Source organism: Taeniopygia guttata, chromosome 2 (genome assembly GCF_048771995.1).
Source record: "Taeniopygia guttata chromosome 2, bTaeGut7.mat, whole genome shotgun sequence".
Taxonomy (NCBI): domain Eukaryota; kingdom Metazoa; phylum Chordata; class Aves; order Passeriformes; family Estrildidae; genus Taeniopygia; species Taeniopygia guttata.
In genome coordinates, this window is record NC_133026.1 from 113735628 (window position 1) to 113761206 (window position 25579).

Below are 25579 nucleotides of genomic sequence, written 5' to 3' on the forward strand. Positions count from 1 at the left end.
AATATAAAAAGTAGTAACATTTCTCTAGGTGTAGAAGTAAAGAGATGAAAATTCTACCCTGAAAAATTGTGTAAGCATGAAGCCTCCTTTTCCCAGGACAGGGATGAAAGACAGGGATAGTACACTTATACATAGTTTATGCAGCTTTCACGAGTTTTTGTGTTTCTCAGGGTTCAAATAAGGTCAAAACCAAAGGTAAGTGACAGAGAAACAGGGAATTTCCTGACTTCCAGTGCCAAATCTATCCCTCCACAATTGTCCCATAACCTGTGGGAACTGTGAACTAAACATCTTTCCAGAGAGAGGCTGAGAAAATACAAGTTACTCAAAGACTTCAAACATTGTAGGATTTGGAAATATGTTTTCCATTTTAGTATATAAAACTAGCCTCAAATCAGTTTTGTGTATTCTTAGAGTATATTCCATAAAAGCCATCCTCTTAAGACAATAGAGGGTGATCAGGCCTTTAGATGGAGGTTTTATGGGAATGTTTTCAAATTTAATCGGGCAATGCAATTCAGCTGATAAAGGCTATCAGAACTTCTGGGAAAGTCCAGTTGTTCCTATGATTTGCTGCAAGTTGCATCTCAGTGTCTCTGGGCTTTTATTATATGCTTAGGTATATAAATGAAGAACCTGAGCATCTATGAAATCTGTAATAATGACTTACAGGGAACACCCTTAATGAATTTGTGTGGAAACATTAAACTCTGAAGTAAAAGAGGAACTAAGTAATGCAGAAGAATGAAATGAATGAGAAATCAAAGTTGCATATCATTGCCTCTAAGGTTTATTCAAAGATTTAGATTATAGTGACCCAGAATAATTCACATGTTTCTTTCTCAAAATGCTTATAATTTGAATATGATTAATGTTCTTCATAAGATACACAATACTACGATTTCCTTTATATGAAAAATGTGCTCTGAAGAGCTATGCTGTACCAATGGGCATGAAACAAGAGCAGGAAACTGACACCACAGATTATCTCATTCTTGGTGCAGCAACACAGGCCTTTCTTCATCAGTTTTGCAGAGAACATGGAGTGAGAAAAAATAAACTGTATTCCAGTCTCATTTGCAGCTTCTGCAGTAACAGAATTTCTCCTGTAAAAATGTTTTTGTCATGAAGGAATTACAAATAAGATGAAAGCCTCAAAGAAAAACAGGACATGATTCCCAGGACTTGTTGATAACTCTGAGATACTTCTTAAGTGGCATATTGTATTTCAAAATATGAAGATAATTTTCTGTTGAAAAACAGGAACACCATTCAAATGCATCTTCTGAGCTTTAATGGGGAGGTTTTGGCCTATAGTTTTAGAAATGTATTACTGGCTCTACCACACTTCTTTTCTGTATGAAAAAGAAACTACTCCCCCTCAAACACCACCACCACCAACCAACCCCAAACCCCAAAACTATTTTCCAGGTATTTTCATCGAAAAGAGTGAGATACTGATTTCTAGGACTGATAAGATCTAACAGATCACTGTGAGACTTAGAAAGTATAAGCTTTACAAATTCCTTCTTGAGACAAGCAGATTAGCCTGGAAAGTATATGGAACCAAAAGTGCCCTTAGCTGAGGTTGCAGCAATATAGAATAAGGTTTTGCAGGGTGGCTGTGCAGAATAGCTGAAATATAGCTTAGAAAATAGGGTATTATTTCCTTTGCACTATTAACCTACTCATGTCCTGCCTATATGGTTGGTGAATTTACAACTGCAGATTTAGGTGGTAAGGTAGATACACTCTAGTTAAGAAAACTGAAAACAAGAAAGTGAGCCTTATAAGTTGGCCCTTAAAATGAGCTCTTTGCCTGCAAATATTTCATCCTGAAACCTTTAACATTTAAATGATGGATAGTCCACCATATATTAACGTCACTAGCATGTGACACTAATTCAAGTGGGAGTCTCATTTCACAAATAATTTTTAAATACATTTTTCTCATCTCATGATCCCTGCTCTTAAGCTCTGCAGCACCAGCAATGAAATTATACATTAAGATGTTCAGTCTCTCAGTATATTCCCAAACATAATGTCATGTCAGTTTGCATTGACTACTGTAATCATACTTAAAAATTATCATAGATCTAGAGCCAAATAGTAACATTCATGCAGAACAAGGGAATCCCAATACTCAAAATACTTGTCTGCATTTGAGAAAATGATTGGTATTTGCAGGAAGCAATTTAGACTTTGCTGTCTCATTAATAAGAAGAAAATGATATTTAATTACTCATCACCTAGAGAGTTTTAAACAATATAAATCAATAAACCTTGCTTTTCAAAGAGCCAAACGTCAGATAGCTTTTTTCTTCTCTCAAAGAAAAGTTTCCCTGTAATATCTACTGGTACATGAAAGAATTTATTGAATGCATACGTACTTTGGAAGCATAGGGATTTCAATAGTGTGTACTCTAATAGCTATTTGTATCTGGGAGCTTGTAAGTATGAGTTTAGTTAAGTACAATTGAATTATGATGGCAAACATGGTCAATAGATGACTGTTAAATGTTCTCTGTAATTCCTTAGGGTTTTCTGGACTAGGCTTTGTAGATTCACTATTCTGCTCTGCAGTTTATTTCTTTTTAAATTAAGCTAATTATGAACACTTTATGTTAGCATTTTCTGAAAATTTACATAAGGATTGACTTTTATCAATTAAGTACCAGCACATATTTTGTGTAACTAATCTCCAAACTTCTGTTATTGGGGATTTTTTTTGTTCTTTAGGACCTTTACATTGTATTTCATTTCAAGACAGTTGAAGAACATGATTGTGACTTCTCTCCAAATACAAGGAGAGATTTCACCCATAATTTTCCAAGTTTTCCTCCTGTCTTCATTTTCCCATGTTTTACAACAGAATTGTGTTCCACACTAACAGGATACCTCATTGAAGTTTCAGACTGAAAACAGTACAGTCCATGCAAAATTGTTGCTTGGTCATTCAACATAATACCTAATTAGTTTTAAATTTTAATGATTTTTCAAAAGTTTCTCAGAAAATTGCCAAACATAAAGGCTTAAAAGACAGTTATGAAGAATTAAATAGCATGCTGACCAATGTAAAATAGCATAAAGAAGTGAATTATTTGTCAAGGAATAAATAGGATTTAAAATGATTTTTTAACTAAAAATGTTCGATTAGATAGCACTTGAGGTCTTCAGAATACTTTTTGTTTCAATCCTTTTTCTTCTGACCGAAGGCTTTTTCCATGCTCTCAGGGAACTTAATGTAAGACTCGAGGAATAGCACTACTTTTCTAGGAACAAAACTGAGGAGACAAACATTGAATTAGCACATTTTTTTTTTTTTAGCTAAAGGTACTCTATAAATAAAGAAATGACAAATACATTGTATGTGCTCAATACTTCTAATGTCTGATAGCAACACATTTAGCACTTCAATGTTATAAATTGGGAAAATGAATGACAGACCAGGATATTTTGTGAAAGACCAGTCTGCAGAGGTGGCAGGGACTGGAAGCAGACAGTGCTAGACCAGGCATGCTCCCAGTGTACCATCTCAGGAAAATTTTTGAAGTTTCTATACCCAACTTCAGCTTAAAACATTTCTTAGAGACAGAAGAAGCAGAGGAATGTTATTTACCTAGATTATTAAAAAATCAAATTCACTGTTTCTTTAAAATTGGGTAACTGGAGTGACTACAGGAATATTAAGTAAAGGACTGTTTTGACTAAACGTTCCTGCTGATTTTACAGGCAGTGGCAAAGGAAAGAAGGTAATGCTAGAAGACAAGTCACATGCTTACATTTTGAGAGCAATTAAGTATACAGCTGGAGACATGTTCAGATAAAATTTCTCCTTTTTAATTGCATCCACGATTCTGCTGGCTGCATACTCTGGATCATAAACAGGAAACAAACAGGGTTTTCTGTAAAACAAGAAAAAAGGGTTATGAAATTATAATAATTAACTTTTGTGATAGATACACACACATACATAATCAAATAATCTATGCATTTCCCTACTTCCCCTCACAAAGTCTTGAAAAGGAGTCTCCAAACCTTTTTGTTCCTGCTATCATCAAAATAAATTGAAAACACTTTGATGAAGTTGTGAATTTAATGACTTTTTTCTAAGCTGACCACAATGAAGTTGATGCCCACATCGATTGCAGCTTTGGAATCTTCCAAGCTTAGCCATACTATGTGCAGGTCTATGCATCATTGCTCTCCAGCAGTCCTTTTCTGCTGTAAATGCTGAGGTGACAGCTAAATAGATCAGGACCAGGCTTATCCCCAGCCAGGAGAAGGGCTCTGCTCTGCATACATGGGCTGCTGCACGATGATGAACGGTGCAAGCAGGAGCAGAGCGCTGAAGCCAAGATCACTGGTACTGCACTCCTGCAGTGGCTCATTCAGTGCTTGCAGCCTCTCCCATCAGTGCAGCCACAGAGCCACCCACCCGATAGCATCACCACAGCTGTTCTCACTCAGAAGTACAGCACCTGCCAGTGCAGACACTCTATAAGGACAGGTCATGGGTATCTTGGCAGCCATAACTGTAATTACACTGCCAAAATTACTTGGGGCAGAGATCGGCACTCTCCCGACAAATAAGGTTCCCTTAAATACTTCTGTGTATCCCCAATTGTTCCTTGACTGTGAGGTCATTGCACAGTTCTTGTTTTTCACTGTTTGCAAGATTTGCATTTCTTTATGTCTGTGCCAATAGGGCAAAAATACTAAATTGAAAATGAAATCAACCAATCAAAAACTGAATATGATATACCCGGTGAGTGAAAATTATTTTTATATATGAAATAGTACAAATCTAAGCTTTACTTACGTGCTTTTGAAGCCTTTGCTTAACTTAGTACTAATAAAATAAGGGCAAATGATTGTGGTTTTAATGCCACGTTTTCCTTCATGATACAGTTCTGAATTTATGGCTTCCATCATTCCAATGATTGCACTCTTACTTGCCGAATAATCTAGAAAGGGAAGAAAAGAGAAATATCCAAAATTGTAATAGCACCACAATAAAAGCTATATACACATCTGAATTCTTTGTAATACCATTTAAGCCATGATATTATTTAGTTCTACCATGGGCAGTCTTGTAATTAGTATTTAAAGCATATTGGTGATCCAACTCTGGAGATTTATGGGTCTTCCCATGAATGATGCACAGTTGCCTAAGGATAAAAATTTTTCAGAGGAGGCTTTTTTTTTCAGTGCACTGTAGAAAGATACAGGCAAATGAGCTTATTCAGCATTTTCTGTAAATTTCCAGGTACTCATATACCAACCAGGCATTCCTTCAGTTCAGAATATCTTCAACTTCTAATAGGACATGCTACATTTCAGAAAGAACTATTTATAGGGGTAAAATAAAAATACCTTACTTATAAATGCTGCTTCAGCCCATTACTTCTGATTTGCCCTGCAACTACAGTACTACTTTGTTTGCCCAGTAAGACTGAACCTCATCTGATTTTTATTGTTTGATGATGTATGGAACCCCATCCTCAGAGATAATCAAAACTTGCCCTCACACAACCCTGTGCAACCTAACCTAAGTTGGGCCTGTTTTTATCTGGGGATATGGAGCAAGTGACTTTCACGGATTGCTTCTGACACAAATTATTCTAGTTTCCCAATTGTTAGAAATGAATTTAATACAGTGCCTTACATGTAATTTCCTAAAATCTTTTCAAATGTGTGTGAAAATAGTTGCTAGATACAATGAAATCCAATTTTGCTAAAAGAATGATTCCAAAGACTGGCATCAGAAGTAGTTTGCTATTCTTCAGGAGTTCACTCACAGTGAATGATGGGACCATACAGCCAAAAAATATATATCTAAGGTGTAAAAGGTTATAATGCATGGATAGGAAGGCCCACTCCCATAAGCCTTACAGTGATATGATGAAAGCTGAATGTGACTTGTATTATCAATACCAAATATGGATAATATATAAAGGTAACCCCTGGGTAACAGGTGGCAAACACTAGAGTAACACCATCAATCAGCAGAAGAAACAAGAGTTCTTTATTACACTGAAGTTCTCATATGGTGACCTCAGAGGTGTAAGCAACATAAGGGAGGCTTGAGGAGAGACTGGGAAGCAGACCCAGACTGATGAAATAGGCTAGATTAGCAGACTGCTCTCCTGAGGGAAACAGCTGAGAATACTGAGCTTTAAATAGCTTAAAACATGCTTCATTCAAATTAATTTTGCTGAAAATTATGCCAGAATGCCTTCTGCACTCGAAAAACTAACTGAATGTGTAGTTCCAGGTACAACCCTTGTGTTTCTCAAGTCTCTGAACATTCACCTGCAGAAAAGCTGTTCTGAGAAAGTATTAGACCACCCGTTTGCAGGGCTCCCTCCCACTGCACGTGTATGAGCTGAATTGTCCTTTTCATGTGGAGAAAAGATAGTCTATAACTCGACAGTAAAACCTGCAGAGAACTCCCTGTGTCACTCAGGCATGTGACACCATCCTGCTCCAGTTCACCATCACCTTTGGCACCCACAGATTCTTGTCAGTACAGGCTGCTTAAGCCAAGCATTTATGAGGCGTGCAGGAAAAGTGATTAGTATGTAGATCTATTTTGCAATGGCAGTTGACAATAATTACCTGACTCCATGTAGGATCCCAGCAATCCAGCTCCACTGGCTATGCTAACCAGGTGCCCACGGTTACAGGCCACCATGGCTGGAAGAAAGGCCTTGCAAGTCTAAAAGAATATAAATACATTTATTTTAAAATATCCTTTATAAATAGGCATAACAAAAATGTTTCATTCCAAAATTAGGCGGGACAACCTGACCTGCTTTCTGGATCTTCAATATAAAGAAGCCCAAACGACATTTTATCTCTGTAATAATTTTTAAATGAGAGACAACGTCACCTTTAATGACTGGCCTAACAACATTAAAATCATCTTATTAAAAGCAGCAAAATTTGTATTTTCTCTGCTTTCCCAGTTCCTCACAGTTTGTCTTATTGCTAAAGGTTTGGTACACAAGAGGGAGCTAGAAGTCAACACATTAAGGAGAGTTTCAGCTATTTGTGGGTCCTTTTTGTTACAAGCCAAACTGCCTGACAATTCCAGCACTCCAGGACACCATTGTGGTTGATACTAACTGGGAAGAATGCTACTGTTTTACAAAGGGGGAGATATAAAAAAGAGACAAGGGCAGTAAATAACAATTTTTTTTCACTAGCTGAGGAATCCCATTAGACTCCAGGTGTAAGTGGTTTGCTATCCTCTCACCCTGCGTTTCTTCAGACCTTTCAGGGGCAACACCTCTCCCAGTCCATTTTCCTCAAGTATTTGGAAGAATGATGCAGTGTGGCTGGGGAATACTTAGAGGACTTCTATCTGCAATGATTTTCCATTGAGGAATGGAAACAAAGGAGTTGCAATGCTATGTGCTATATTGTTCCCTGATGCAGACTGTTCACTCAGGCGTATAAACAAAAACTGCAAGAGGGGGCAATAGTAACACTCTCTCACAAAAGAAAAAACCAACCAACACAAAAAACCACAAACAATCAAACAAAAAAAACCAAACAAAAAACCCCCAAACCACTCTCCTAGTTCTACTGAGATCCAAAATAACTGCAAATTCCTCCAGAGGTTAAAAATCCAAAACAAATTCTTACCAGATGGATTTGTTTTCTATGTACTTCAATCAGATTGTGACTAGGAAAGAAAGCACAGCCTGAAGGGCAACATGTGCAGCATAAAATCATGGATTCATTTAGGCTGGAAGAGACCTTTGAAATCATTGAGTCCAACTCTAAGTATACCACTGCTAAATCTGCCAGTAAACTATGGTTGTGTCTCCGTGAATGCTGCAAGTCTCTTAGGCAAAGCCTTCAGATGCTTTGGAAACATCAGGAACAGGGAAGCCACATGACATCATGTCAGCACTCTCCTTTCCAGCACAGCTTTTACAGGTAGGGTGTGTTTCATGATACAGCTGCACAAACATTGATTTACCAGAGTGCCCAGGCAAGTTTGTGCGAACATTACTGAGACATACTGGGGAGACTGTCTGCAAATACAGGATGATCATGAAAACATATATTCTCCCAATCAAGGTCTTCCACATCCCTATTTCTAGCTGAGTTTTTAAGGTAGATTGACACCATTGTGGTTTTCACACCAAAATACTTGTCTGTACCTTTTGGTCACTGAGGAGTAAAAAACCCACAAAAACTTTACCCAGACTTGAGAAAAGAAGTTGACTCTGAAGGTCTTTTCAAAGTCTTCATCTGTAAGGTCACAGAACTTTTTCCCAAACAATATGCCAGCATTATTGATTAGAATAGTAACATCTCCAACTTCTTTTCTAACCTGAATTTAAAAAATGGATAAACAGAAAGCTTTAGAAGGTATCCTTGCCTCTTGTGCTTCATTTATGAGAATGTTTAGTAACATTTGAAATAAATTATATGTATGAAAACATAAGCAGGCAAGAACTGTTATATTACATTAGATCAAAGGTCCATCTAAGCCCACCAGCCCTTGTCTCATGGTGGAAAGCAATGAAAAAAGGACCCGGGCTCTAAAGTCTCCTGTGTGCTCAACTTTTCACATGCTGCAAATTAGGATCTCGTGAGAGGTATAAGATGCCTATATCATTGTCTTTAATCTATCCCAGTGATTCACCACCCTGCCTCCCTCCCCAAATTTGTCTAATTGCTCCCTGAACTCTAGAATACTTTTGGCTTCCACAGAAACTAAAGGTAAAATGTTATGCCGCTTTAGTACACACCATGAGCATGCTTTAACCGCAGTCCCCTATTTTTGATGTTGTGAGAACCTGCATTCCTCTGCTAAGCCTGCTCAACCCCTTTTCCATAGAATTTCTACTGAATTGGAAAGAATTCAGCTCAGATAACTGGGGATACCATTCTCTGAGCATAATAGTGTGTACCAAGAAATAAGTAAAATCATCTTTAGCTCCATTTAGGTTTGTTTTCAAAAGATTTTGTGCCATGATTTGGATTTGTATCAGAGCAGATGGCCAAGATTCACTTATAGTATGAAGAATAAGTCTCACAGATTTCTCTACTAAAGGTGGATGATTATCTCTGGTCTCAAAAAATTATGACTACAAAAATGTTAAAATCCTGCATGTGCTGCTGTCTGGCAATTTGGAAAAAGGTGATTAGGCCTGGTGCCCCAACTTTTGACCTTCCTTTGGCTCTCTCAGGGAACTTTAGCATCCAGTGAAGATTTGTTTGACATTTCTTCAGCTGTTTAGGCCTCCTCATTGACAAGTAGGGCTGAGATACTTGCACCTTTCCATCTACATAAATGAATGCAAATCATTAACTGCTCAACCCCACACTGTTCAGTATGGCAGGATTACTCAATTCTTCCTTTGAGGAGCACATCTCTGCTTTCTCCCCACTCTTTTAACTGCTGTATCAGTCCATATGATGATCCTCCTTTTCTTATCATGACAGCATATCTTCAGCAATGGCAGCATTTTAATTACGATGGCATTGGTTGTCCTGTTTACTCACTACTACAAAATATGCGTGAAGCTTGGCTTCCATTTAGAAAAAGCCAAGATGATTATTCTACACTATGTATATTTTTAGGTGTCTGTTTATTCTTCTGTTAACATAATTTCTACTTGTTTTCTGTAAGGCAGGTTCCTAGTGTGTTTGTGTCCTCTCATGTGCCTTTAAAGACTGGCATATTTACTATAACTTTTTCCTTGATTATCTGTTATAGCAAACACACATTCTGCATTTCTAGCCCACCAGATCAATGTCTGATTTCCTTTAGAATTCCCAGGTGCACACTTCTTGTTTCTGAAAATTAGTTGTTGTTCACTTGACCAGTTTGTTCTAAAACCTCTTCTTTAGAGAGTTCAATGGTCTCTTTTATTTCCTAGAAACAAAACTTACATTATGGGAAAATACTTATGTTTTGTATAAATAAAGAATAAGTGAGTATACCAAATAAAACAAATTAATTTAAATTTCTTGCTATTGCTTTCTCTTTTGTGTCCAAGTTCAAGACTTTTCATATTACCAATCAAAAATTTGCAGGTATTTCCAGGAGTAGGGGAGTCCTATATTTGAAAAGCTCTTCATTTAAGAAAATTTCTGTCTCCACCAGGACTGAACAATACATGCAAATATCTGTGGATATGTTGGTGTTAACAATAATTTGACACCTTAACAGCAATTTTTAAATTTTGAACTGCTCTTTAAGTTTCTGTTGGCAGGTCAATCTGTGCACTTCAGAATAGTGTTTGCTGATTTGGGTGCAGCAAATTCCACAAACTGGAGTTCTGTGGCTGATTTGGTAATGTGTTTGGAGATAGAAAATTACTGGGGGGGGGGGGGGGGGGGGCACAAACCTTTTGAAACTCTGCTAAAGTAAGAACAAACAAATAATTTCAAAATGTTATTTTTTTTTTTTTGTCCACAGTGTGAGTGAGCTGTGGCCCACATGCTACTTACAAGTAAAAGAAACCCTTGCTGATTTGAAATAATGAGAATTGCACTTCCAGTTATTTACAGATCCTGAATACACCCTACCTTTTAAGAGTACTTTCCTTAAGAACATTTATTGAGTAAAAAAAGTGTTTAAAACCTTCATTACCTTGCTCAGAAAGACTTAATCTGATTTGGTCAAAATTAAAAACAACCAAAAAACAAAGAGCCGAGCACCTCCATGTCCCCACCTTTCCACCCACAACTTGTAGAAAATTAGTGTTACATTTCAAGTCTATTCTGAAACAATCTATCAACAGTCACATCATAAAATAATTTAGCTAATGTCTCTGATGTATGCATTCAGACACAGAATGTCAAAGATGTGACTTGAGAGTCATGCATATAAGCACATACAGTGAGAATTTAACAGAAGTTTACACCTGGATGAAATTTGCAGGATTATAAGTGAAGTTACACCAAGAAGCATTTTCAGGCAGTTTAAGGAAAAGTAAAAATTATCCCTGTCAATTCAATGTCCAGTTCCTGAACTCTGACAATAATAATAATAATAATAATAATAATGATAAGGTAATAGTTTACAAAGCACCAGTCAGCACAGCAGAGGAGTTTCATTGAAAATGGAGCTCTTTACCTTATTTTCCACCTGTATTGATCAAAAAAGGAACTGAAGCTCTCAATTTGACTGGAGACCAGTCACATCCTCATTACATGTCTGAAAACATGACATCCAACATCACCCTTAAAGAACTACATTTTGCTTCCTAAATGAATAGGCAAAGGGAATAATCCCTCTTTCACAACATCCACTGATTGTTCTTTTATTTTCAAATTATTTATTGATCTCTTAAAGAAACTATAAAGCCTAAATAGGCTAATATATGGAGATAATCTCTGCTGCATGTTTTACCACACTCTTAATCTAAACATTGCCATCTCACAATGAAGAATAGAAATGGATAGATCTCAACAGAACTGATTAAACCCAGTTACTTTGTTGCAACCATAGTTGAAGTTCCATCTAGAAACTATTCAAAAGGAGAAAGACATTACCCTACATGATCACTTCCCCCTAGGGACGGTTTCTAAAAAACAATAAATTCAACAGGATATTCTATTAAAAAGAAGCAAAAATACAGATTTTACCTTGTCTGCCTGTTCATAGACATCCTCCCTCCTGCTGCAGTCACAGTGGTAGACAAACACCCGGCTGGCTCCATTTTGTTGGGCTAATCTGCTTGTTTCTTTGTTACCTTCATCATCGATGTCCCACAGAACCAAGGTTACTCCCAAAGGAGCCAATTTTAAGGCAACATGCCTTCCAATTCCATTTGCAGAGCCAGTAATAAGTACTATTTCACCAGCAAAATATTTTTTGCGTGGAGAAAATATACAGAAGGTGTTCTCGATAATTAAAAAAATAAAAAATTTCAGGTACTGTAGTAACTTCTGGATGCATCTGAAGTTAACCATGATTTCTCAGGCACAAGCACCACTCTTCTGTTGTGCAAACCCAGAAACACAATACATTACAATAGTGGGATATTGACAAAAAAAAAACCAAAAACAAAGCAACAAAAAACAAGGTTGACCTTCAAACAGCAAGTTCTTTTGCAGTGTTCTGTGCAGATACAAAATATATTATTAAAGACTTGTATTGTGAAAGCTATCTTACTACCTTACTAGTAGGATTAAAGCATCTATCTTCTCTAGATCCTACAGACCTGTTTCATCCCGAGTTCCTCACCTTCCAACTCTGTTTTTAAAAACGTTTAGTAACATAGATTTTAGACAGGTATGTTGTGGCAATAGCCATAGAGCACTTCGTTTTCGCAGCAAAGTGATGCTAGCTGAACAAAAAAGTACTGAACACGCTGGTGCGATATCAGCCTTAGGAAGGAAGGTGTCCTCCTTAGCAGGAGATGTGACCTCTTTCGGAGGCCAGGCAATTGGGACGTTCCCACGCCCTGTGTATTTCCCATTGCCGTGCGGCCGAAATCACACCACGCGTTCCCATTTGCCAGCAATTGATTGACCAGGCACAGGGAAAAACCTGGCCATGGCACTTACGAGCCTTGTTTTTCATCCTGCTTTAGGCAGCACCGCTCCCTTTACAGTGTTTGGGAAGGGGCAGGAGAAGCTCAGGAGAAGAAGCGCCCGCACCGTCCCGACGGATCGGGCCCGGCCCGTCCGTGTCCCGTCCCATCCCGTCCCGTCCGTCCCGCCGCGGCTGTGCCCCCTTGGTCCCCTCCCGGCCCCCGCGCTCACCGCCGGCTCCCGCCTGCCACCGGGACCAGGGCTGGCCTGGCCCTGCCCAGCCCGCCCAGGGCTCGGCTCCGTGCGGGGGAGGTGCGGGGTGCGGGCCGGGGCAGGCGGCGCTTCCCGGCTGGGCGGGTGCAGGATGCGGCTCTGCGGCACAGGTACCTGGCTGCCCTCCCCAGGGCACCTGCGGGGCGGCAGCGCCCTCTCCCACTCGGGACATCCCCCTGCTGCTGCTGCTGCTGCCGCTGGTGCCACGTCGGTGGCCCTGCCGCGCCCGGCCGGCCCGGCCAGCGGGGAGGCACCATTGGCTCCATCCCGCCTGGCCGCTCCATCCCACCCGGCCGAGGGCTCCGGGAGAAAGAGCTCTCCTCCCTCTGCTGCTGCTTCGCTGGAGGTACAAAATTAAACACTCCTTAATTTATATCATAGATTACTCTCATCCAGCTTGCTGGGCTGGGAGCAAAAAGGCAGATGATGATTGTCTAATCGTGGCCCCTAAAACAGTGAATTCCCTGATTACCAGCTCACACCTCTACAATTACTTTTGTGGGTTCTCAGTTTCCCATACATGAGTTATCCAACTCTAAAACTACAGTCCCACACCACTGTATCATCAATTGTGGGAATCCAGAGCTTCCCTCTGGCTGCCCTGGCAGGTCTGGGACCCTGGCAGGGGTCAGGAACTCCCCTGTACAGAGCCCCGAGAGGCACTGTCTGTGATCTCTGTCCATGGAAAGGAGTTTTCAATCTTACAGGATGGATTACAAGCTCTGAGTGTTTGATATGAGTAATAATTAAGTGTGGCATGGGTGCAAAAGTAAAATTTTAGGTTTCTAGATTAGGGGTTCAGATGGGACAAGATGGAGGAAATTGGGTGTGTCTTGTCCTTTTCCTCCTTCTTCATGCCCTCCATGTTTCACTGTAGTGCTGGCATTTTTCTATTGGTTTAGGCTGGGGACACACTGTTCAACGTAGATGATAGATATTGGCACATTATTGTAAATATAGCACACGTAGTTTCTGGTATATAATGTTTGTACCATCCCACTGGGGGCAGAGCCCCGCACGCTGCCCTACAGGACAGACCTGCGGCAGGGCAGCAGAACATGTTATAGATAAGCAAGAATAAACAGCCTTGAAACCAGCACAGATGAAATCTGACTTCTTCTTTGGCAACGGGGCAGAAAGACAGAGACTTTCTACAATCTCGGAATCATCAGTACCCACAGATTCCAACAATCAATATTTTTGGATAGAAAACCACACACATACTTAGGTCTGTAAGAACGTACTTCTCCTGTGGCATCAGCTTGTATCACCAGGAGTCTTCCACATACTTTTTATGTAAAAAGGCAATGAAGAGAACGCTACCGATTTGGTGTACTTTGCATTTCAAATGAGTTACATTAGAGGTCTTGTTTATTGGCAAGTCATAAAAGGAAAAAATGGAATAAATTCATAGTGTGCTCTGATGTACACATCTGTGTTGTATACACCATTCAGATTACAGTATATGGGAATTCATAAGATCTTTTCTGTTAAGCTGAGATAAAATGATAGCTCACAAAATTTGATGCCATTTACACCAAGAAATATGGAAAACTGTATGCTGTCAGTGTAAACAGTTGTATGGAAGGGGTATGTTTCCATGCACAGTTAACTGTTGAATATTCTATTTAGGTGCCAGCAAAAGGGGAAGCTGAAATACCCCTGCTGAGGATGAAGACAGATTTCAAAGCCTCAATGTACTTGTGGTTCCAAACAAGGTGTCAAGAGATGCAAAATAGGTGGGTAACCTAACTCCAAGTGTCTCATGCTGTAATCAGTAATTACATGGCAAAAGAAGCAGATTACAGTGAGAGGAAGCTCAAATGATTCAGCAAAGAATTCCTGGTTATGAAACAAACCAGGGAAAATGCTTGTTTACTATGATGACATTTCAAGGTGAACAACATCGGTGAGGAATGGTTTTGCAACTAGAACTTTGTAAGCTGTAAGTTAACAGGAGGAGCCTGTTTCCAAAGCACATGTTTGTGCAAGTATGAAAACATATAACTTTCTTGCTCTTATGCTGAACGGACCTAAGAAGCAGACAGCTATCATTCTATAAGTAATGAAAATGACAATGATGATTAATAATTTATATATCTAAATTAGATGCTTTAGTGTGGTAATGGAATGTTACAGCTCATTGCTGTAACAATGAACTGTAAACTTTAAGGCATTTAGAGATTTTTGAAGAGCTAAGATTTTAGTTAGAAATAAGCCTTACTAGAGTTAATTAAAATAATAATAATAAATGAGTAGGCCTTGATGAAGTTAGGAGTTAGTAGTTAACTAATAATTGATTGCTTGTCAGCACAATGTTTAGTTAGCTGGGTTTATAATGAAGAATATAGAAACTGACAAATAGCTTTTAGGAACATAAGACAATTGTGGGTCTCCTCTGTTCTGAAACCAATTGAAGACAAGGAATGGGACAAATGAACTCTACCAAGGGTTCATTTGTCATACTTGCATTGAAAAGGTAGAAAGGTCAGAACGAGGAAGACTTCATTTACTTCCTCATTTTAGGACCCCTCCCCATGAAAGGGACCACCGACCCATTTCAAGGGACAAACTACGCATGCTTAATAGCTTTTGGAGTGATTAGCATACAAAGAGGGGAATGGGATGTACTAAAATGATGAATATGTATTTGTATTTTGGGTATTCAATGCTTGTATGGGTAAAAGGACTCTGTAATCACCTGGAAGGTGCGGTGTGTATTTAGGAGCTATCCCGCATGCTGCCCGGCGTCAATGAACATACACTTTCTAACTTTAAACTGTTAGAGAGTTTTTGTCCGTCACAGTTGGATATTGATACTAGATCAATATCCATATATTTTAATAAATCAGTAAAGAGTGGATGTGGTAAGGGGTCTTGGGGAGCACAGAGTGATTTAGGATAGCTTGCATTCTGCTCACTGCCAGCTAGATTTGATGATTCCTTTAGAGAATTGTTTGGCATTCTGAAATTAAGTATATTTATGTGGCTATTTTTTGTCTCAGTTTTGTCCAGTGTTTCAAAACACTGAATTTTGTTGTCAAACAGAAATTTATTCTCCTGACTAACATATGCACTGTAACTTGTCTCTAGCCTCAAACTTACCTTTCTCTGCAATTAACTTTGAATTTGTATCAGAAACTCCATTTCTTAAGCAATAGTAAGAACACAGGAATGAAATTGTCCATATTTGACTGCACTGAAAAAACAAAAAAACCAACAAAAAATATGCTGCAGCTAAAGAAGCCACAGAAATAGTTCTGTGAGGGATATTTTTATTATTGACCTTCCAGTAACAAACCTTCACATCTGTCCTTTGTTTTAATCATAACAAATCTAGTAAACATTGGAAACAGGGTAAATGCACAAATAGATCAATCTAAAAGTTAAAAGTACATCACTAACAATATCAAGAGCAGAGATAACCACACAACCATGCCTTAAAATGACAGCTTACCAGCATGTTTATTCACCTCTGTACACCTTGTATATATTGACTCCATGTTATGAGAAGTTAAAAGATGTCACAAGAGGCTGTTGAGGCTTAACCCCAGACATCAACCAAGCCCCATACAGCCCTTTGCTCAACTCACATGTGATCAGGGAGAGAACTTGGAATGAAAAAACTAGAAAAATAGTGAGATAAAGACAGTTTAATATGGAAGGTAAAAGCTGGGCACACAAGCAAAGCAAAAGAAGGAATTAATTCACTGTTTCCCATGGGCAAGCAGGTGTTTGGCCATCTCCAGGAGAAGTCATCATGTGTAATGGTTACTTGGGAAAACAAATGCAATCACACCAAAGGCCCCCTTCCTCCTTCTTCTCCCCACATTGTGCACTGGACATGATGCCATAAGGTCTGGAATATCTCCTTGATCACTTGAGGTCACCTGTCCCAGTGTCTTCTCCCAGCCTCCCCTGCACTCCCATACACTCATGGCAGCAGGAGAAACAGAAAAGGCCTTGGTTCTGTGTAAGTCCTGCTCAACAACAGCAAAAGCATCTTTACATTATCAACCCCATGTTCAGCACAAAAATCACCACAGAAATGTAGTGAGTGATTTGGCTGAGGTGTTCTCATGGTGTAAATCCTCTGGCATGCTTGAAATTGTCAAGGTATTTCAGTGAGTATATGCTTGTTTGATGCGTGAAATTGTCATGGCTGCTAATGGCCATGCATAGTAATTGTAAGTATGACTCATTTTATTGGCTGGCCTTTTGATTAGCGTTAGATAATTACTCTTGTCCTCAAGCCAGCTGGGCCTTTTGAATATTTCTGGTGAATTATACATTGATCAATACTTTTTGTCACTAAAAATGTTAAGATGCTTACTGGCAAGGTGCTGAGACAAATGATATTGAAAAATATTTCTCTGCTGAGCTGAAATAGGTGCTTTACATATATGTTATTAATTACTGGTAATTATTATATCCCACAGCTTTTAATTAATGACTATTAATTATTTTTCAATATATTAATAATCCGTTCATATATTATCAGCATGTAAAACTTAAAACTCTACTGCCAAAAATAAAAATATGGATTTAGTAGAATAGGATTACTTTATTAAAGTGCTTGATAAATAATTACCTTACTGGACAGCTGAATGACTTGGGTTTGTCTATTTAGAACTTAATACAAGCCATTCACATACTGCAAACAGATGTGACAAATTCCTTGATAAATACAGACAAGGGATATCTTATAATTTTCTGACAAAAAACTTCCCAAATATACATAATTCCTCAAAAGGTGAACTGTTTAGCAGTGGTAAAGACTGGTGCGGAAAAGAACCTCTCTGTAGGTCACTAGTATTTGTTGAAGTTAGGGAATTGATGTAATAAAAACAAAATGTCCATGTTTATAAGGACCCAGAAAGAAGCACACAGTGTCTGTCTGATAGTGAATTAAGTAATGTGATTGACTTTTTAGAGTAATCCAATATTTAATACAAGTGTGAATCTCTTACTACACAGTGTATGTGAGAACCTTAACTCTCCAGTTTTAATAATTTTAACTTTCAGAACGGCAGGAAAATCTCCGGTTGTTTCCTATGTCAAAACATGCTTCTGATCCCTAGAGGTCAAAGGCATCAGCCTGAAATTTCACCAGATAGCTATATCTTAAATCTAAGTAATAGTTTTATTAAATAATCAGAAGGAAATCCTCAGCACAAATTCAATGAATCCCTTGGACCTGTGCATATTCTTTCTGTCAGCTTTGGCCAAAACTCAGGACTACAATGGAGCACCCAGTAGGCAATGTGCTCTACAGTGAAACTGTCATTTTACCTCAAGATGGAGTTGATCAGAGATATACAGGAAGTGGCATTTATAGGATATACACCCTATAAATGAAGAAGAAAAAGAGTTCCAGGTCACAAAACTTGGATCTTGTATCCTGAATCAAAGTTGATTGCTTTCCAAGGAATAGCAGGGAGCACAGAAGACCTCCTTTCCTATGGCTCTTTTCTTTTTTTTCTTTTAATTATTTCAATATACATCATCACACTGTCAGCCAAACTAATTTAATCTCCACTGAACTAAAAATTAGTAGCTGCTGTATGAGTTAGCTGTTGTAACGCTGCTGAGGCATGATCCAGGGGATAATGCCTGGATCCAGCATGGATATCTATCCAGCCTATATAGGCTACTGCAGCTATGGGAGGGTTTGTATCTACAGGCATGTAAGAAAAGCTTTCAATACTGTAAAGAAAACCCTTAGCTTATGAATTTAAGCCATCCTACAGTGAGCCTACAGAGACACTGCAGCTCTAAAGCTATGGAGATGTGCAGGGATCCCTCTGCAGGCCTGTGCATGCCTCATCCATCTTCTGAGATGTTGCTTATCTGGATCCACATCTGACCCTGCAGCTGCTTAATGCAGTTCTGCCAGTTGGTAAGTACCATGTCAGGCAAAGGGCAGCTCCACCCTGTGACTGAGAATGTGCTTGGAGTATGTGCCTCACCAGCTCCAGGCTTATGACCTGGCAGTATCCAGGTGTGGTAAGTGTGATATTACTGTCATATCTGGTGTAAGGGCACCAGCTGCAGGGCACCAGAGCTTTTCTGCTGCTTTATTCCAGTGAAAACACACAGCTGATGCTACATTCCCTGGGAAGAGGGCACAGAACCTGTCATTATTGTGTTTAAAGACACTTAAGAATTTAAGCTGCAGAGACTCACATCCCTGGAAATGTAAAACATTTGGGGAAAAGCTGCTGTTGACTGTGCTCTTCACAAGGGAAAATACAGGTATCTTGGGGACCATTTTAGACAAATGAGGAGAGGACAAAATGGTAAAATTTTCTGTCATAGGTAGAAAACTGGCTTTGCTTCCCAGAGTGAAATATAATATTCCTCGAATATGCCAGGGAGGAAAATTTCTTTAGTCAGTTAGTCAGACATACAAAGTAATTTTGTGTGTAGTCTGACCAGTTCTTCCTGTCAAGTGGTATACCCTTCCAATTAATTAAAAGGCTGAAATAACCCTCTTTAACTCTTTTCAACTTGAATGACAAGTATTTATACCATTTTACTAGGACGCGTTGTTAATTTACATGTAGGTACAATAGCACTTGAATGTAGCCATAAACAATTTACATATTTTCTTGTATACTGAAAAAGAGTTCTTATTTAAGTGATGGTAGTATTGAGGACTACAAAAATGGGTAACCTGATCTCTTTTAGCCTGACTAAACAATATTCACTGTCACTCTACTGCTGCTGTAGAGCCTAAGAGTGATGAGGCAGTAATAGTAGTTCTGGGTAGACTGATAGCAAGGGGAAGGAAAGATGGTATTCCTGTTCAGGAAGTATCCCTTTTCTGAAACCACTTTCTGAGATCAGGGACTGGGTTGGCTTGGGGACTTGGAACTCCAACAATAAGAAAACAAAGGGGATGTGCTGATGGATGTCTGGGCACTTAGGCTGACAAACTGCTGTTTTATAATAGCTGAAGCTTCCTCAAGGTGTGACTCAATGCATCTGCTGAACTTGAATAATCAAATAATCTGAAAATCACTAACCAAAGAATAATTATCCCAGGAAGAAGTGCAACCAAGACACCAGAAGAGCTGGAGTACACTAATACTGCCAGCAAACCACAAAAGACCTCTAAGCAGAGCAAGAACTTGAGAGGATGCCTTCAGTAGTGATGGATATTATTCAGAAAAGGATTTCTTCTAAGAATTTATCGCTGCTATGCCTAGTTATTTTGCCTCAGGTTAAGGTCATTTAGTATTTAATTGCTCTTCTCATTAAGAACCTGAGAAACTTAGTGACAATGGTATTCACATTTACACAAAGAGTGTAGAGCAGATTTGTTGTCATGCTGTCACTATTTCGGTCATGCTTCACTAGTGACCTCAACTTTTCGAGGTCCTGCATGGTTTGGTGCTGGACAGTGAGCTTGGTGAGTTTAAAAGGCATTTGTAGGCACCACATGTTCTGAATGGTCATGATGCTGGGAACAGGTTCATTTTATGCAGTGATGTGGAAACTACTGGAGTCTAAAGGATCTCTGAAGAATCCACAGGGAGAAGATATTACTTCTGAATTCATCTAGCCTGAGAACCTTGTTTCAGACTTTTTGTCTCAGTTACTACAGAGAAACTCAGTATGATGGATACCTGGGAGTGAAATACATCCCGTCTTCAGTCTGCTGATCAACAGCTTGGTTAGCAAGGTTTAAGCATGCAACGATTCCCATAGAAGTCCTATGCTTTGATTAATTTCCACTGCATCTGTTCAGATGGAAGCTGACAGCTTTTCTTCTGGTTGATGGGCAAAGAATCAGTTAATCATGTTCTGAGAATGACTTTGTCACATTAACTGTGTCAATTGCTGTCATAGCATGACAGCTATGCTGTATTAACAAAAATTAAAATAAAAAAGGTGTAATTCCACATAATATTTTTCTAGATAGAGAAATGTGGTTCAGTCGAAATTTCAGCCCTTGTCAGCTAGTTATTTGCAGAGATGAAAATGTATAGAAATGTGAAAGTTCCACTGTAAAACCCATCTATACTGCAGGTCATGATTGAAAAACGCTGGTTTATATGTCCTAAGAGAGGCTTATGTGGCTTATCTGCTTCAATTACTCTTATGAGAGAAAATTGCCTATCATTTGTGCTGTTGCTGCCATTTTCTCCTGCTCAAGGAAAAAACATAGCCTGAAGAAGGGCTTTAGAGTATTTTGCAGGGCATTAAGTCTAAAAGTTAAGATGCAGATTCTCATAGGACTTTAGGAGTAGTTTTCGTAATCTGGTATCCTGTAATTTTATATGGATTGGAATTATGATGAGCTCAGACCAGATGAACGCACACAGATCTCACTGCAATTGGAGTGCAAGTCAGTGCATGCATTTAACAGTGCAAACATTTTAAAAGTAGGAAAATACAGGGTCTCTTATAAGCAGCCACATGGTCTGGGGAAGACTGCATTGAGAAACAGAGCAAAGCCAGAGAGGCAAGAGGCAATGGTCATGTATGTGCTGGCAGACATGGACAACTATGAAAAGGTTTAGCACTCATGATCTGTGCATAAGGAAATGCCATGCTTCTCCTTGAGGAAGCAGTACAGCACAGCACAGGGCTTTTAACTAATCTTTTAGCAGAGTGATATTCTTTTGTGACAACTATTTTACCTTAAGAGATTTCATTCTATGGTTTCAGCAAGGATTACAGTAAATGATCAATTTAGGTAAAGTCACAATCTAATTAAACAAATTCAGTTTAAATCCCTGCTGGACTTAAAGTAAAGATTTGTCTGTCAAATACTTCTAGGCATTTTCATTTTCTATAGCAACAGTTAATTGGATATACAACTGTCAGTTTAAATGCTTTAAATGAGGCTGATGGGATTAGTAATTGAATGCTCAGATTAATGATTTACTGCTGCCTTGGCTGCCCTGTTTCTTGTTTACAGCTATGCTCATGATAACTCCCTATCCTTCTCAGATGGATGGAATAGTGTAACTGCAATATAATTGTGACAGAATGAAATACAGGTATGATACATGTTTGATAAACCAGTGTATTCCTGTTGACACATAGAACAATTTTTAATACTGCAGGGAGCAAAGAATTATAATCAAAATGCTAAAAGTAAGAAGTCTAAGAGCAACTGCCTAACTTCTACAGTTGGAACTGAAAGTCTCACTCACTCTCCAATTAAAGTAGTCATTTATGGTTTGAGTCAGAAAGCAAACCACATTGTGAAATAAAATCCAAGGCCATGAGTGGAGGCTGACAAAGGGATTTCTGCAAGAGGTAGTAGGATTTCAAAGGGAGTGGAAGAGATGAAGTCTGTGTACTCCCAAAGCGTCTGCTGCTGGAGAAAGAGACCTGACTGCAAAGTTTAGTCATGTAGAGGAGTCTCATTGGTGATGCTTAAATCTCTCATCTGGTTGGGAACTGACGAGAAGAACGGAAGCATTATGACTCTGATAGGGAAGTGGTTACAGTGTTCTCTGTGTGATTTTTAAGATCTCTCTTTGCTGCTTTAAAAGACCAGAAATACAGTGCGCTCCTTGGGGTGTCACAACTTTCAGGGCCAGCTAACCTGTTCCAGGAATTTCTTTATTCTCACAGCAACCCAGAGTCAGAAAACTTTACCATTCATTTGCCTTTTAAGTTGAAAATTCTAGCATGGTCTTGTTGGTATAAAAAAGAATTTTGTTTTTTGTGTCCAGCTGATCAGTGTAGTGCTTGAGCAAGAAAGCCATAAGGAAAACTTTCTGAAGCACTGAGATGTATACATAAATTACAGAGCTGTGTTTTGAATTCTTCATTTTGCCTTACATGTAAGCCTCCAAAACCACTCTTAATGTCAGAGAGACCCTTATCACCACAAACTGAAAATTTAGGTTCTTCTTAATTAAGTTCCCTTCAGAATTAAAATGAGTCAGTGCATATTAGAGTTTCTGTTGAACACAGTATAATAATACTTATTTTAGTATATTAAATTAAAACATGTTTCTGTTTTAAAGATTCTATCTTGGGAAACATTATCTGAAACAGCTAACAATGTTAGATGTTATAATTAATAATTACTTGTATTTATGATATAGTTATAAACAATTATAAAGTAAATTATTGTAACTATTTAGAAATAATTACAAAATAATGATTGTAATAATAACCCTGTAGTTATTTATATTTATTATATATCATATTATATTTTAATTTACCAGAAATAAACAAACAGGAAATTCAAAGTTATGCTCTGCATATTTCATCTCACAGAATATGCAAAGTTCAGCTGAAATGTGGAAATATATTTATGGCCTTTGCCCATTATCCTGAGATTTAAGATTAGGTTTTCAGGCAGAGCTTCAGCTGCAAGCAGTTTGGTATTCAGAAATCACTGTATTCATCAGCTTCTGTCTCTCTCCTGTATGTGAACTTCATTTAATTCAGGAAATACTTTTTTTTTGTTGTTTCTTCCTGTAATTAGTACCTATTAGAAAGCCAAACTCATCCTTGTCTAACCTCAATAAGAATATCTTTTTTCACTTTTGTTCCTTATGCAGAGGCATTAATCAATTTGACTGGTCTGGATCCTTCCAGCATACATTGTAAATATTAATTTTTAAAAATATATACTTACTCAGTATTCAGGCCAATGTTTCTATTCTGGAACAATGATAAAAGCCCCAAAAAAAAAAAACCCCAAAACAACATAGAATCTTGGTTTTGGTCTCAGAATGACATTTCTTTCTTCAAAATACTCTTGCAATTAATTTTCTTTCTAGACATCATGCTTTCCTCCTTTCTGCTTTTATTTATATAAAGCAATACAGCTATTTCAATAATCATCTGATGAAGTGATAGTTCTAGGAATGTATTGTAAGAGGAAAATTAGTGGAGCCTTTCAGAACATGGAATGAATGAGAGGAAGATGCCTTTTTTCATCTCCCAGATGAGTAGATCCTATCTTCAACCTTATTTTTGATTTGTGATTCAGGAAACCTTGATTGATTCACTGGCACATTTTGAGATTATTTAATTTGAAATGTTAATTACTGGAAATGTTAGAACACTTTCGAGTTAAAAAGGGCATGATGGCCTAACTTAAAGTAATAAAATAAGAAATTCCACATCAACAGAAGAAATTAGATCTTATTCTTATTTCGCATATTTTAAATTATAACTATTGGAGCAAGAAAGAGTGTGACTGGAGATATTTTCAATTATAATGGAAGGAATGGGGACTATTCAGTTTTACTATTTCATTCTGAGAATCAAAGTCACATTTCCCTTCCATGTACATTGCCTGTTCAGCCTTGGAAGAGACTTCCTCCTCTTTGGATGGCCTTACTCCAGTTTTGGGTTGCATGCATATATCCCAGTTAGATATTTGTACCAGGTGCTTTAGTTTTTCTATATAAATTTACCGAATCAATTACGTTGGAAAAGACCTCTGAGATCATTGAGTCCAACCTGTGACCCAACACTACCACATCAATTATTTGCTAAACTTATAAAACTCTATGTGCCCTATATCACATGTGCATCTTTGGTGTGTATTTCAGCATGTTGTGTACCTGGAGGGATCTTCATCAATATCATAACCACATTTTATCACCTAACCTTGTTTGGTTCTTAATTTTAGGGCTCAAAAGGCAACAGAGATTGTGGCAAAGGTGTCATATTGATATAAATTTAAAGGTTTAGTTGATAAAAACACTTAATTCTTCAATATACGTACTAGATCTCTTGAGGTCTGGGAGTTCTATTCCTTTGTAAATTAATGAGTTTTTGTTAACTGTGAAGGATGGGGAAAAGCAACTGGTCAACTGTTTGCATCAACAGGTACAGGAATGCTTATTTTAGTTTGAAGACCAGCAAAGGTCCTTTGGCTAAATTACAGGTGAGTAACTTTTTAGGGAAAAGAAGTGACTAAATGTTGAAGTGAAATATTAAGGATGTAATTTTAATTCTTCCTGGAGTGTACATTTAAAGCAAACCTGTTGATGATGTCTGCATCCCATGTGTGGGTTTGTGCTTCAGAACAGCCCTAGTGCCCACAACCCAAGGTTCTTGTGGATGAAACCCCTCAGGCGATGTGTTGTTCTCCAGCCACTATGAGCAGGTGCAATGGAGAAAAGAATGGGAAAACTTTTCATGCGGCTGGTGGCATCTTAAAGAACTCTATAGAAAGGTGATAGGGAACACAACTGAATACTGAAGATGTTGTGGAACTTCTCCAGGCACCTGTATTTTCTGGATTTAAAAATTTAGTATTATCAATTCTGTACAGCAGAAAGAGGAAAATAGGTGCCCTGATTTTTATTGAAGGAAAAGGAATGCCTTACACTTTAGCAAGCCTTCAGCAAGATTTTGAAACACATCTTAATTTTTAAAAGTCATGAGCACCTAGACAATCTCGTTGTCTTGAAATTAAAGAAAAATCAAATAATTATTTTGTCCTTTTTGTAAATAGGTAGTACTGTGCAAAACTGAGATACAGATATTTGAAAGCAGAGTCACAGAGGGTTTTAGGCATTGCCATGGTCAAGGCAATTTTCATCATGTTAGTTTAGATCGGAAGTCACCAGTAACTAGTAGTAGTAGATGGGGGGAAAACTGCCCACAGACTAGGGATAGAGGGGAACAGTCAGAATTATGGAAGGAGCTGTACACTGGGATGGGATCTGGCCTTTGATGTAAGTGCCACTTGTGTAAATTGCAAAGGACTTACAGTGTTAGTGTTGGCTTTTCTGTTTGTTCTCAGATTTACTTATACTGCCTTTTTTGAAACACAGAGGTCGGACCAGGACTTTCCTATATT

General features: G+C 38.3%; 1 protein-coding gene across 2 annotated transcripts; it reads right to left on the bottom strand.

The window, feature by feature from the left end:
• Nucleotides 1-767: 767 nt before the first annotated feature.
• Nucleotides 768-12848, bottom strand: LOC100231724 (epidermal retinol dehydrogenase 2). Of its 2 annotated transcripts, none has more exons than XM_030266232.4 (7): nt 12742-12848; nt 11620-11973; nt 8219-8350; nt 6622-6721; nt 4823-4967; nt 3783-3905; nt 768-3284 (listed from the first exon to the last, which is right to left on the bottom strand). In XM_030266232.4, exons 2-7 carry the CDS (start codon nt 11944-11946, stop codon nt 3191-3193), a joined length of 921 nt encoding a protein of 306 aa, XP_030122092.4. In that variant the 5' UTR covers nt 11947-11973; nt 12742-12848; the 3' UTR covers nt 768-3190. The 2 variants fall into 2 exon arrangements, with proteins under 2 accessions (XP_030122092.4, XP_030122091.4); XM_030266231.4 differs by having other exon boundaries at nt 11620-12094; nt 12742-12824.
• Between the last annotated feature and the right edge of the window lie 12731 nt (nt 12849-25579).

Bases quoted from the DNA above. Each gene is read 5' to 3' on its own strand.
- LOC100231724 (XM_030266232.4), bottom strand. From the start codon at position 11,946: ATGGTTAACTTCAGATGCATCCAGAAGTTACTACAGTACCTGAAATTT. The intron at 6,722-8,218 runs GTAAAGTTTTTG...ATATTCTTTTAG, and splicing joins ACTTCTTTTCTCAAGTCTGG to ACTTGCAAGGCCTTTCTTCC. The intron at 4,968-6,621 runs GTAATTATTGTC...TTCCCTTTCTAG, and splicing joins GGGATCCTACATGGAGTCAG to ATTATTCGGCAAGTAAGAGT.